We start from the raw sequence: 13262 nt of genomic DNA, 5'->3' as shown, positions 1-13262 counted from the left end.
CTTTTTATGTTAGATTTATAAAATCAAATGTACCAGTTGTAAAATTGTGACCAGTGAGTTTGAAATAATATACTTTTGTTTTGTAGGTATTTCCTTATTGTCTTTGAGAATCCTGTCATTTTGCAATAACACATCATTATTGTTCATCAACAAATGTATTGTCCTGCATATTATATTTCCTGAAAGAGATGCTGCAATTAGAGTACTCAACTGTTTCACACTACCCTTGCCTATGCAGGCAGTGGACACAATTATTGACACGCAGCTCTGCAAAGGAGTTCTTTTTGTTTTGAGTAGTTTGGGCTGGATCTGTATCCTTGGTGAAGTGTTGATTGATATGTATGGGAGAAGAATACCTAGAAAGATGAGCCTTTTTAGGCTTTAGTTTTGGTGGCTTTGATATAGGGAGCATGGTTAGTTTTTCAGTAAAACTTTTCATGGAAAAAGATCCTCATAAACTTAAAATACTGAATTATATATTGTTTTATATTCTATTTGAATCTTTTCCAGTATATACAGTTTTTAATAGTCTTAATCATCTATACATGTTTGTGTTCTTTTAAAATTGTGTATTCTCTGTATTAGCTATTTATTCAAAATATATTTCTTGAATATGCTTATTCCAAGAAGGAATTAAATGACTGTTTATGGGGCCAGGTGCGGTGGCTCACACCTGTAATCCTAGCACTTTGGGAGGCCGCGGCAGGTGGATCACAAGGTCAGGAGTTCGAGACCACCCTGGCCAATATGGTAAAACCCCATCTGTACTAAAAATAAAAAAATTAGCTGGGTGTGGTGGCGCATGCCTATAATCCAAGCTACTCAGGAGACTGAGGCAGGAGAATTGCTTCAACCCTGGAGGTGGAGGTTGCAGTGAGCCAAGATTGTGCCGCTGCCCTCTAGCCTGGGTGACAGAGCCAGACTCTGTCAAAAAAAAAAAAAAAAAAGGCTGCTTATGTTGTGATACATATCTTTTCATGTATAAATATAACCTACCTCTTGTCTCTAATGATGATTCCATCGTATTAATGAATGTTTGCTTAGCCATTGTTAATTTGATCTTGAAAAATATTGCAGGTTCTTCATCTCCTGCAGATCTGTTGGTCATCAGCAAAATTATTCTGGAGATTTGACAAATTACCCCTTATATGATTTTGGAACTTTAATTTTTGAATTTAAAAAATTCTTCTTTTCTTTAATAAAGTGATTGTTCTTATGAGGTCCCATGGGTAAGTTGGCTTTTTTGAATCTTTTTTTCTGGTGTGCTATCAGACTAGCATAAACAGAACCAGGGACATTGTAGGCCATCTTTATTCATCCTCTTACCCACCTCCCAGTGACCACTTCCTTAGGTGGATATGAGTGATAACTGCTTAAAGTAAGTCCAGTTCCTTCTTAGTTTTACTTTTTGTGTTAGGTTTATAAAATCAAATGTAACAGTTATGAAATTGTGACAGTGAGTTTAAAATAATATACTTTTGTTTCATGGGTATTTCCTTATTGTCTTTGAGAATCCTGTCATTTCATAATAACAAATCATTATTGTTTATTGACAAATGTATTATCCTGCATATTTTCTGAAAGAGATGCTACAGTTAGAGTACTCAACTGTTTTCACACTACCCTTGTGTATAATTTTTACAAAAATTGTTAGAAATACTAGATTAACAATTTTTGTTGCCAAATTATAGAATTGCACTGTCTGAAACAATAGGTACTAAGCATATGTGGCTATTGAGCCTGTGAAATTAGCTAGCATAACTTGGGAATTGAATTCTTAATTTTGTTTAACTAGATTTTTTTTCTTCTCCCGAGACAGGGTCTCACTCTGTCACCCAGGCTGGAGCGCAGTGGCATGATCTTGGCCCACTGCAACCTCTGCCTTCTGGGCTCAAGCAATTCTCGTGCCTCAGCCTCCCGAGTAGCTGGGATTACGGATGCTACAATTAGAGTACTCAACTGTTTTCACACTACCCTTGTATATAATTTTTACAAAAAATGTTTTTTTGTAAATTACAGTGCCTGTAATCCCAGCTACTCGGGAGGCTGAGGCAAGAGAATGACTGAACTGAGCATCAGCTTTTAAATCTAAAGTAATAAAAATTTACTAATCTAAAATAAATATGTACTTTAGATTTAAAAGCTGATGCTCAGTTTAGTCATTGAACTTTTAGGGATGTTACACCTTTAGTTGTTCCAACCGTCAACTATAAATTTTATGAAGTCTCAATACAGATCAGGTATTAGTATTCAACTTAAGATGTGCTATAAGTGTAAAATACCAGACTTTGAACATTTATACAAGAAAAAGAACATAAAATATCTCCATTTTTATATTGGCTGCAAGTTGATAATACTTTGGATCCAGACAGTACTGGGTTCCATTAAATATATTAGGTTTACCTCATCTCTTGGCCAGCGCTATTAGAAAATAGCAGTGTCTCTTGGCCTGGCCCAGAGTAGATGGTTTGCAGATATTGTTGAAGAACTTGGTATCAGGTTCTTTATTGTGCCACCAACTTCATAGTCACCTGGTTGTGATGATGGGGGTTTGCCTCAACTTTGAGTCTTCCTTCTGTTACACCTACAAAATTAGAATGATAAAGTCTATATCTCTATCCCAACCTGTGCTTTAACTGGTTAGACATACTTAAAAAACTGACATTTTCTTTAAATCTAACTCGAAGACATTTTTCACGTTGTGGATGGTACATATGTAGCTCATGTGGATTTAGCACTTCATGAAGAAGATAAGTGTAATGAGCACCAACAGGAGCCAGCCAAGATTTTTACTTCACTGAAAGTGTCTCAAGACCTTGATGTTTTAGTGATTTTGAGCTCCTCCAACTCTGCAGTTGCTCTTAACTTACATTTATATTTCAGGTATGTAGATAACTGCACTTTTTAATTTGAGGTAAATAATTAGAGCCATAAGAGGTTAAAAATATACTTGCTAATTTTTTTTTTAACTAGTGTTTCTTTTTCTATTCAGATAGATCATGTTCTAGCCACTACATTTTAAAGTAATTCCTGAATAATGTATAAATGAGCACTGGCTACCTTTATATTTCTGCATGTACGTCAGAGTTTTGATTTTGACTTTTGATTTTGACTTATAAGTTATCATACATGGGTTATGTCATATAAATCAAAATTACACAATTTTAAGCCACAGTTTAGCACTAAATTGTATAGACATATTATTTCCGTAATTTTCTCATGTTTCCCATAGAGTTTATAAGCTCCTCGAGAACCTGAATTCGTGATTTGTTCTTTAAATTCATTGTCAATGACTTTTTCTTCCAGTTTACCTTAGCTTTCCTCTTCCACAGCCATACCCTAGGCTTTGTCAGTATTTGAAGTTGCTCCTCCCCCAAGTCACTACCTTTTACATCTTGGTCTCTGACCACAACTTCCGAACTTTCCAGCTTGCTTACTTACTCAAGTACTCCCACTTCACTTGTCCTCTGACCTCTCTGGAATTTCCAGTTAATTCATTAACATTCCATACTTTTTTTTTTTTTTGAATTTTAAAATAAGGAACTTTGGCTTTTTATTCCTTTTATGAGTTTCTGTAGTTGACTGCTTTTTTTTTTTTTTTTTTTGCTATACAATTCTCTTTGGATCTGCATTACCTCAGCTTCTCAAAGATAACAGCAAGGTTGGAGAGCCCTCATTTAAAAAACATTTCCTAATGTACATGTTTAAAAGCTAATATTTAAGAAAAACCCTATTAATCCTGTAACCCCTATTCCCATTGTGAAAAATCTGGTTTAATACAAGTTAAGTCTATAAATAAATTTGTTCTTTCTTCTCAAAATAAAACAAGAAATCAGTTAAGAAACTTTACAAGAATTACAGGTTTAAAAAATTTACTGAGAGAAATGAAAGTATTGTCACCTAACCCCAATTAACATACGGTGTTCAAACCTTCCAGTATCAGCGCCTTTTGCTTAGCATCACTGCTAGTTGTTGCACTAGCATGCAGGCTAGGAGTCATCTAAGTCACTCTTTTCTTCTCCTTGATAGTGTTTATACTCTGTCTTCAGCTCCTATGTGTTTTTGTGGATTCCTTTTACATTCTGAACACCAATTTCTTTTAAGATTTTCTTCAGGTACACCACAGGTTGTTTTGTGATGTCTACCAAGTCCTTAAGATCATAGTCCTGGTGTTTCTCAAAGGCTGAAAATAGCATGTCTAAAACATGTTGTTTATCAGCTCAAGCTCGCTTTCCGTCTTTTTTCCTTTCATACTCAATATTGTATTGATAGCAACAGGTTTGTAATTGGTTGTTACAACTTTGTCAAGTTGTTGTGATAGCCCCACAGGTTTGGAAGACTCTTCTATTTGCAATCTTTAGTTTTCACTGGCAGCTGGTCGGCATTCAGCTCTTTGTACTACTGTTCCTTCCAATGACAGCTTATCTGATGAGCTCTCGGGAAATACTGTTAATGTTTGTCCTCTGACGCTTTGCAAGACAAATGGATGTTCTCTAGGAGCATTGACTGAAGCCAGTTTTCTGCCAATATCGTGAATATTTGCAAGATCCTCATTCAAAGTAAATGACACCTCAGGCCTTCCTTGATTCTTGGCAATCCAGTTTCCCAACTTTACCTCTTTCAGGGGCTTTAGTCCATTGTTGTGACAAATATTTAGGAACCTTGACAAGCCACACTCGTGTGTTCTGTTTGGCGCCCGTCAGATTGAGTTCCCCGCGCTCGGCCATGGGTTGCCACTGGTGGAGGCCTGCGGGCTATAGCAGCGACCCCAGGAGCCGGAGGGCTGCGGAGCGAACGTCCGGAGCAAAGTCTGACCTTCCATTCTTTATCCCCCTACTGTCTTCACTTCCCTCTCTTTCCAGCATAGATTCTGTGATCCATCATACCAGTTACTTTCTTGCATATACTGTAAACTCTTGCTCCTGTCCTGTGATAGCACTTGGTCTGGCAAAATTTCAACCCTGATTGAAATCTTTTTTCCTGCCTTCATGGTGTCTACAGTCAAGCAGCTAAGTACTTGTAGAAAACAACAAAAGAAAATTGATACCACTCTCTAAGTTCACATTTAGTACCTTTAACTGGTCTTAATGTTGCCTGGAAGTCTTACAGGGATTTTTCACGAGCCCATTCTTTACAACAGTGTTTTTAAACTCCTACCTCTGTTAAGCTCTTTATTCACAACTTTTCATGGGTGACCTTGCCTCCTATGAAGGCCCATCCCTATGTGTGTGCTCTAGATCCCATTCCTTCCATCCTTCTTAAGGACCTTTCTCCATTTTTCCTCTTTTCTGTACAGTAGTCACCTTTATCCACATTTAAACCTTCTCATGATCAATTGTGGTCCAGAAATATTATATACACTAAGATATTTTAAGAAAAGAAAAAAAGACTACATTCACATAACTTGTATTACAGTATATTGCAGCCTCAGCAGCATACCTCAACCCATGGTATATGTCCATATATTGCTGTAATTGTCCTACTGTTATTATTACTCCTTTACTTTGCCAAATTTTTAAGTTAAACTTCATTATAGGTATGTATGCATAGGAAAAAACAGTACAGTTGACCCTTGAACAACTCAGGAATGCCAACCTTCTGCTCAGTCAAAATGCTACATGGAACTTTTGACTCCCTCAAAACTTAGCTACTCATAGCCTACTATTGATCAGAAACCTTACTGATAACATGAACAGTTGATTAACACATATTTTGTATGTTATATGTATTATATAATACGGTATTCTTAAAGTAAGCTAGAGAAAAGAAAATATTAAGAAAATTTTAAGGAAAATACATTTGTAATACTATATTGTATTTATTGATACTCTAAATTTACATAATGTGTTTACAAGATGAGTCATCTGTCTGAAAAGACAAGCAACTTCAGCAGCATACCTCAACCCATGGTATATGTCAGGCAATTCATGTTTTTCTTACAATGTCATGACTTCTTGGGAGCACTTCCAGCATTTCATATGGGTCCCATGGTGTTATTCAAGGTATGGCATGAAACATGAAAAATAGATGAGAACCACAAGAAATCACTTTTTAAAAATTGTTATTTTATTATTATTTTAGAGACAGGATCTAGCTATGTTGCCCAGGCTGGACTCAAACTCCTGAGCCCAAGCAGTCCTCCAGCTCAGCCTCCCAAGTAGCTGGGACTATAGATTCATGCCACTGTGCCTGCTAGAAAGAGCACTTTTTACAGTGATACACAATTTACTGGGGAGAAGAGCTGCTCATACAGAGATTATTAGCATCACATGGCATTTTAAGCAAATACTTAAAACACTAGGGCTCACTGCAATAGCAACAGGAAGTGGCTATGAGATTATTACAGTAGTATGGTATATACTATAGCTAATTATATGCAATTTTGATTTAATACTGCATCTTCACATTTGTTTATATTTTCTTTGGCTTCAAATGGTATCATGGATAGTCTATAGGTACATAGGTTTTGATAGAAGTTTATAATAAATTTGTGCATTTTTTTTTTTGAGATGGAGTCTTGCTCTACTATCCAGACTGGAGTGCAGTGGCGTAGTCTTGGCTCACTGCAAACTTTGCTTCCTGTGTTCAAGTGATTCTCCTGTCTCAGCCTCCTAAGTATCTGGGATTAGAGGTGTGTTACCATGCCCAACTAATTTTTGTATTTTTAGTAGAAACAGGGTTTTTTCATGTTGGCCAGCCCGGTCTTGAATTCCTAACTTCAAGTGATCTTCCTGTCTCTCAGCCTCCCAAAGTGCTGGAATTACAGATGTGAGCCACCATGCCCGGCTGATTTGTGTATAATTTATGGTAGTAAATGATAAAATAGAGTAATATCTATGTAACTTTTATGCATTTGTGACATACCTGACTTAATCTTGATTTTTTAAAATATTTCTGGGCTAAGGTGGGCATGGTAGTACATGCCTATGGTCTCAGCTCCCTGGAGGCTGGGGCAGGAGGATTGCTTGAGCCCAGGAGATAAAGGCTACAGTGAGCTGACATTGCAGCACTGCACTCCAGCCTGGACAACAGAGCAAGACCCTGTCTGAAAAAATATATATTTCTAGGTTACATGGTTCATTTGTGAGTTTTAACGAATTGTCACAAATCTCCAAAATTTTTTAAAATATATTTTTGGGAAAGAAAACATCATGTAAGTGGACCCATGGGGGTCAAATCTGTGGTGTTCAGGGGTACATATAGGCTTTTATACTATCTGCAGTTTTAGGCACCCACTGTGTGCCTTGAATGTATCTGCTGTGGATAAGGGAGAACTACTCTTTCTCCAATTTATTTTTGGTATTCAATCCACATCCAGTTAATCACCAGGTCCTAACCATTCTGTCTCTCAAATGGTTCTTTAGTTTGTCCACTTTTCTCATCTCTTCTGTCATCACTTTATGCCACCATCGTCTCTTAATTGAACTACTTTAACAGTCTCCTAATTCATTTCCCCATGCCTAGTCTTACCCCCTCAAATCCATCCTCCATAGAGTAGCCAGAGGGATGTTGTTAAAATGCATATTTTATCAGAGGTGTAGCCAGGCATTAACATCTGGGTCAGGTGTATCTATTACTTTGTTGGTGGGGAACTATTTTCTCTTGCATCTTTTCATTTTCACCCTACCTTATCTAACTTCTTTTTATCATCATCCTGACAATGTCATATGGTTGTGCCAACATATTACCTTCAAGTTGTTTAAGGAATTAATATTAGTGCTCAAGGAGATAAAATCCTTCCCCTTCTTCCCTAGCTACTCTTCTGCATCTGATCATACTGCTTTTCTGCTTAAAAGCCTTCTTCAGGTTGCTTTTCCCCCTTAGATAAAAGTTTAAAATTCTTAATAGCCTATGGGGCCCTGAACCATCTTTGTGGCCTCATCCCATTTCATCTTACTTCTCATTTTCTATACTTTAGCCACCCTAGCCTTGTTTCTCAAATGTAACAGCCCCTTTTTCCACATACGCTCTCCTACCTGTACCCACACACATACTTTGCCTTCTAGTTCTGCATTCTTCTGGTCTCAGCTTAAATCTTACTTTGTGGTGGCCGTATAATGAGTTGCTCATGCCTGTAATTCCACTTTGGGAGGCCAAGGCAGGCAGATCACTTGAGGTCAGGAGTTTGAGACCAGCTTGGCCAATATATGGTGAAACCCTGTCTCTCCTAAAATATAAAAAGTTACCAAGCATGGCGGTGTACACCTGTAGTCCCAGCTACTCAGGAGGCTAAGACGAGAATTGCTTGAACCCTGGAGGCAGAGATTGCAGTGAGCCAAGATTGTACCACTGCACTCCATCTAGCTTGGATGACAGAGTGAGACTCTTTCTCAAAAAAAAAAAAAAAAAAAATCTGTACTTGATGGTCACATTAGTCTGTTTCAAAGTTTTTCCGAACCTTAGTTTCCATATCTATAAGATATGGTTATATTTACCTCACAGGGTTGTTGAGAGGCTTAAATAAGAGTTTGTGTGACGTGTTTAGCATAACATCTCAAATATAGTAGTAAGTGTTCTTACTGCTTTATTAAGCTAACTGCCCTTAATAGAATAAAATTCTATGATTGGCTTTATTACTGTGGCATAAGCAAAGGAGATAAGAAATTCCTTTCTGGGGAATTTGTTGTCCATACTGTTCCTTCTCTGTGATCTCTTAATAGGAGCAATAGTAACACAAATCTGGGTTTGATCATCATTTTTTCACATGGCTATCATTATTTTTAAACGTAGGCAACACCCAGGACACCTACTGTGTGAAAGAACACTAGAAGACCTTCCTATTCAAGGACCTAAGGGGATGGATGAAGATGATCCTGTTAGCTCTGCCTACAACATGAAACAGACCAAGTTTTCCTTCCAAATTGATAGGTACAGAAACTTTCTTTTCATTTAGTTTATTGTTCCTATTTTTTATCAGGCTGACACTGTACCCTTTCATTAAAGGTCTTTATTTGGTAGATACTTTTTTTCTTAACATCTGTGCCCTGGGTTTAGTGTTTTACATAGTGCCTTTTACTGTAATAGGTGTTAAGTTATATTTTACCCTGTCTTCCAGGTCTTGGAAAGCCCAGCTATCATCATTGAATGAAACAATAAAGAACTCCAAACTGAAGGTTTCCTGTTGTGTTCCGTGGTTCAGGGATATTTTGCATTTGGAGTCACCTGAATCTGGTAACCACAGTACCAGTGTGCCAAGCTGGGCTTTCATTCCACAGGACATAATGCACAGGCAATATCATTTTCCACAGAAAGATCGTGCCAAGACCAGTGATCCAGGAAGACCATGGAAGATAATGCACATCAGTGAACAAGAGGAACCCTTAGGGCTTAAATGTGTGTCTGTGACAGGATTCACTGCATTGTTTACTTGGGAAGTGGAAAGGATGGGCTGTACTGTTGCCCTCTGGGATTTGGAGACCCACGGCATGCAGTGTTTTTCCCTTGGCAGAAAGTGTATTCCTATAGACAGTAGTGGAGACCAGCAACTGTGCTTTGTATTGTCAGGTGAGACTGTCTTGTATCAGATTGAAATCCATTGCTGAGATCTGTGCTTTCCTTGCATTTTACCTCTGCCCCAGTGTCTGCTTTCGCGTTTAAGTGGTGTTAAATCATTTATAGAGGTTGTTATCCTTGGTAATAGTGTATCATATGTTTGACTTTTAATTAAGGTCATTTCTGCTCAGCTGAATACTAAGATACTAAGAGAAAGTTTGAGAGAAATTAAGTTTTTTAAATTATTTTTAACCCAAATAGTCTTCATTTGACTTCACAAGCCGAGGCTTACGTGGGCCACATATAAACTGCGTATTTATTTTGCGTGGCTTGCACTGTCTAGGCTTTTAAAAAAGATTATAAACATTCAGAGTTAGAAGGTTTCATACAAATTCTAATTTTTAGCTGTTACCGAAAAATTCTAAGCTCTGGCAACACTGGGCCTGCATTCCTGCATAGTAACTTATGCGTTGGAGCTGAGTTTCAATCATTCTCTTAGATGAGCCATTTTATTTTTCCTTTTTTAATTTACTTTTTTTTTTGGACAAAATCTTACTCTGTCACCCATGCTGCAGTGGTGGTGCAATCTTGGCTCACTGCAACCTCTGCCTCCCTCTGGAGTAGCTGGAACTATAGGCATGTACAACCACGCCCAGCTAATTTTTATATTTTTAGTAGAGACAAGGTCTCGCTGTGTTGGCCAGGCTGGTCTCAAACTCCTGACCTCAAATAATGCATCTACCTCAGCTTCCCAAAGTGCTGGGATTACAGGCGTGAGCGACGTGCCTGGCTGTACTTTATTTTTTGATAAGAGATGAGGTCTCATTACCTTGCCTTGGCTAGTCTCAAACTCCTGAGCTCCAGTGATCCTTGGCCTCCCAAAGTGTTAGAATTACAGGTGTGAGCCACTATGCCTGGCCTGGGCCATTTTATTTCTTATTAGGTTTTTCTTGCACTTGTCTCACTACCTACTTGGCCCCTGTAGGCATGGGACATTTTGAATTTTAGGTATGCATTCATTCAGCACATAATTTATCTTCTACAAAGGTATTGAATGTTGTAATTGGAATTAACCATGTGTTTTTTTCTATACCCAAGTTTTGGTAATCACATTTTTCTATGTGTCAGGAATATGCTATCAATTATTTTATTTTATAATAGTAAACCAGTAGTCTGATATCCCTAAATAATTAAAGGTTCCAGGATTGATTATACATGATAATATATAATAGAAACGTGGGATTTAGTGCTCTTTTTGATACAGAGTGTTTGTCACCCAGGCGGGAGTGCAATGGCGTGATGTCAGCTCACTGCAGCCTCTGCTTCCCGGATTTAAGCAATTCTCCTGCCTCAGCCTCCCAAGTAGCTGGGATTACAGGCACCCACCACAACACCCAATGATTTTTTTTTTTTTTTTTTTTGTATTTTTGGTTAAGACGGGTTTTCACCATGTTGGCAAGGTTGGTCTTAAACTCCCGACCTCAGGTGATCTGCCCACCTCAGCCTACCAAAGTGCTGAGATTACAGGCATAAGCCACCGCGCCCGGCCAACTTAGTGGTGTTTCATAAGATGCATTGCTCTTATAAGAATTTGCCTTGTGGTCAGTGTTTTAAAGACAAATTTTTGGCCAGGTGCAGTGGCTCATGCCTACAATCCCAACACTTTGGGAGGCTGAAGCGGGCGGATCATAGGTCAGGAGATCGAGAACATCCTCGGCAGCATGGTGAAACCCCATCTCTACTAAAAATAAAAAATTAGCTGGACATGGTGGTGCACGCTTGTAATCCCAGCTACTTGGGAGGCTGAGGCAGGAGAACTTCTTGAACCTGGGAGGCAGAGGTTGCAGTGAGCCAAGATTGCACCACTGCACTCCAACCTGGTAACAGAGCAAGACTCCATCTCAAAAAAAAGACAAATTTTCTTTGTGGGTGCAGTGGTTCACACGTGTAATCAAAGCATTTTGGGAAGCGAAGGTGGGAGGATCACTTGAAGCCAGGAGTTTGAGACCAGCCTGGGAAACATTGTGAAACTCTGTCACTACAAAACAATTTTTAAAAATCACCTGGGTGTGATAGCACAAAGCTGTAGTTTCAGCTACTCAGGAGGCTGAGGTGGGAGGATCACTTGAGCCCAGGAGTTTGAGGCTACAGTGAGCTGTTATCGCACCACTGCCCTCCAACCTGGGTGACAAAGGAAGACTCTGTCTCTACAAAGGAAAACTCACAAACTCTTCTTTCAAAATGTTGAAAAACCATGATGAGTTAATTAAGGTCCTAATAGTACATGATATCCAGTAAATATATTTGTAATTATAGTACTAAAGTATTGGGTGATTAAAAATTAATTCCTAAATCATAATCCTAAACGCTGATTTATTAAAGCTAACTTTTATTTTTCCTGTAGAAAATGGACTCTCTCTGATATTGTTTGGTTTGACTCAAGATGAATTTATTAACAGACTCATGATCCATGGAAGTGCCAGCACTGTGGACACTCTTTGTCATCTCAATGGCTGGGGGAGATGCTCAATTCCCATACATGCACTAGAGGTAACAGAAGTAAATGTCCGTAGAACATTACTTAATTATTTTGTGTCACATACTTTTTTTTTTTTTTTTGAGATAGAGTCTCGCTCCATCGACCAGGTTCAAGTACAGTGGCACAATCTCAGCTCGCTACAACCTCCGCCTCCCAGGTTCAAGCAATTCTCCCACTTTAGCCTCCCTAGTAGCTGGAACTATAGGCATGCACCACCATAACTGGCCAATTTTTGTATTTTTTGGTAAAGGGCAGGGCTTCACCAAGTTGGCCATGGCTGGTCTCAAACTCCTAATTTCAAGTAATCCACCTGCTGTGTCCCAGAGTGCTGGGATTACAGGAGTGAGCCACTGTGCCTGGCCTGTTTCCTACTATTCTAATCCAACTTCAGAAGAGACATAACCTGAACTTACGTAGAATTTTATAATTCACAAATACTGTTTTATATGCAATATCTAATTTTGTCCCAAAATAATCACATAAGACAGATTGGATAGTTAATATTCTTTTTATTTTACAGATGAAGAAACAGGCTCACAGTGATTGAGTGAATGACCCAGAGCCATATTAATAAAAACAGGAGCTAGAATCAAGGGCAGGGCACCTTCTGCTATACCACACAGTTTCTGAAGTTAATAGTGTTACGTGCCAGTTTCTTTAAATGACAGCTTTATTGAGATAAAAATCACCCATAAAATTCACCCTTTTAATGTGTACAACTCAATGGCTTTTAGTATATCTAGGGTTGTGCAGCCATTACTACTAATTCTAGAACGTTTTCATCACCTCAAAAAGAAACTCCATAACCATTAGTGGTCACTCTCTATTCCCTGTTGTCTCCAAGTCTTAAACACCAATCTACTTTTTGACTGGATTTTTCTATTCTGGACATTTCATGTAAATGGGATTATAAAATATGTGATTTTTGTGACTGGCGTTTTTGACCTAGCATGTTTTCAAAGTTCATCCATGTTGTGGCATGTGTCACTACAACTTCATTCCTTTTTATGGCTGAATATTCCATTATATGAATATAAACTGTGTTTTGTTTATCTGTTCGTCAGCTGATGGACATTTGGGTTGTCTCTACTTTTTGACCATTATGAGTAATCCTGCTATGGACATTTGCAAACAAATTTTTGTGTTGACACATGTTTTCATTTCTCTTGAGAATATACTAACTGTGGAATTACTGGGTCATTTATTATTATTGTGGAATCCTTAAACTCTT

The 13262-nt window shown here is 38.2% G+C and overlaps 1 protein-coding gene and 1 pseudogene across 14 annotated transcripts in view; one reads left to right on the top strand and one right to left on the bottom strand.

The window, feature by feature from the left end:
* SPG11 (SPG11 vesicle trafficking associated, spatacsin) overlaps window positions 1-13262 on the top strand; it is a 97198-nt gene that overhangs the window by 4496 nt on the left and 79440 nt on the right. For 10 of the 14 annotated variants that reach the window (XR_013520914.1, XR_013520912.1, XR_013520913.1 and 7 more), the window contains exons 3-7: window positions 87-311; window positions 2688-2883; window positions 8731-8868; window positions 9056-9504; window positions 11897-12042. Coding sequence is in view for 8 of the 14 variants with exons in the window: in XM_002753407.7 (XP_002753453.4) it covers window positions 87-311; window positions 2688-2883; window positions 8731-8868; window positions 9056-9504; window positions 11897-12042 (1154 nt within the window). In the remaining 6 variants the exon portion in view is untranslated. The remainder of the gene's footprint in view (window positions 1-86; window positions 312-2687; window positions 2884-8730; window positions 8869-9055; window positions 9505-11896; window positions 12043-13262) is intronic. The other 4 variants (XM_054239567.2, XM_078334146.1, XM_078334148.1 and 1 more) reach the window with 1 other exon arrangement.
* Window positions 3990-4740, bottom strand: LOC118144835 (general transcription factor IIF subunit 2 pseudogene; annotated as a pseudogene).

The sequence above is a fragment of the Callithrix jacchus genome, chromosome 8 (genome assembly GCF_049354715.1).
Source record: "Callithrix jacchus isolate 240 chromosome 8, calJac240_pri, whole genome shotgun sequence".
In the NCBI taxonomy this organism is placed as follows: domain Eukaryota; kingdom Metazoa; phylum Chordata; class Mammalia; order Primates; family Cebidae; genus Callithrix; species Callithrix jacchus.
This window is presented reverse-complemented; position numbering and strand designations above follow the sequence as displayed.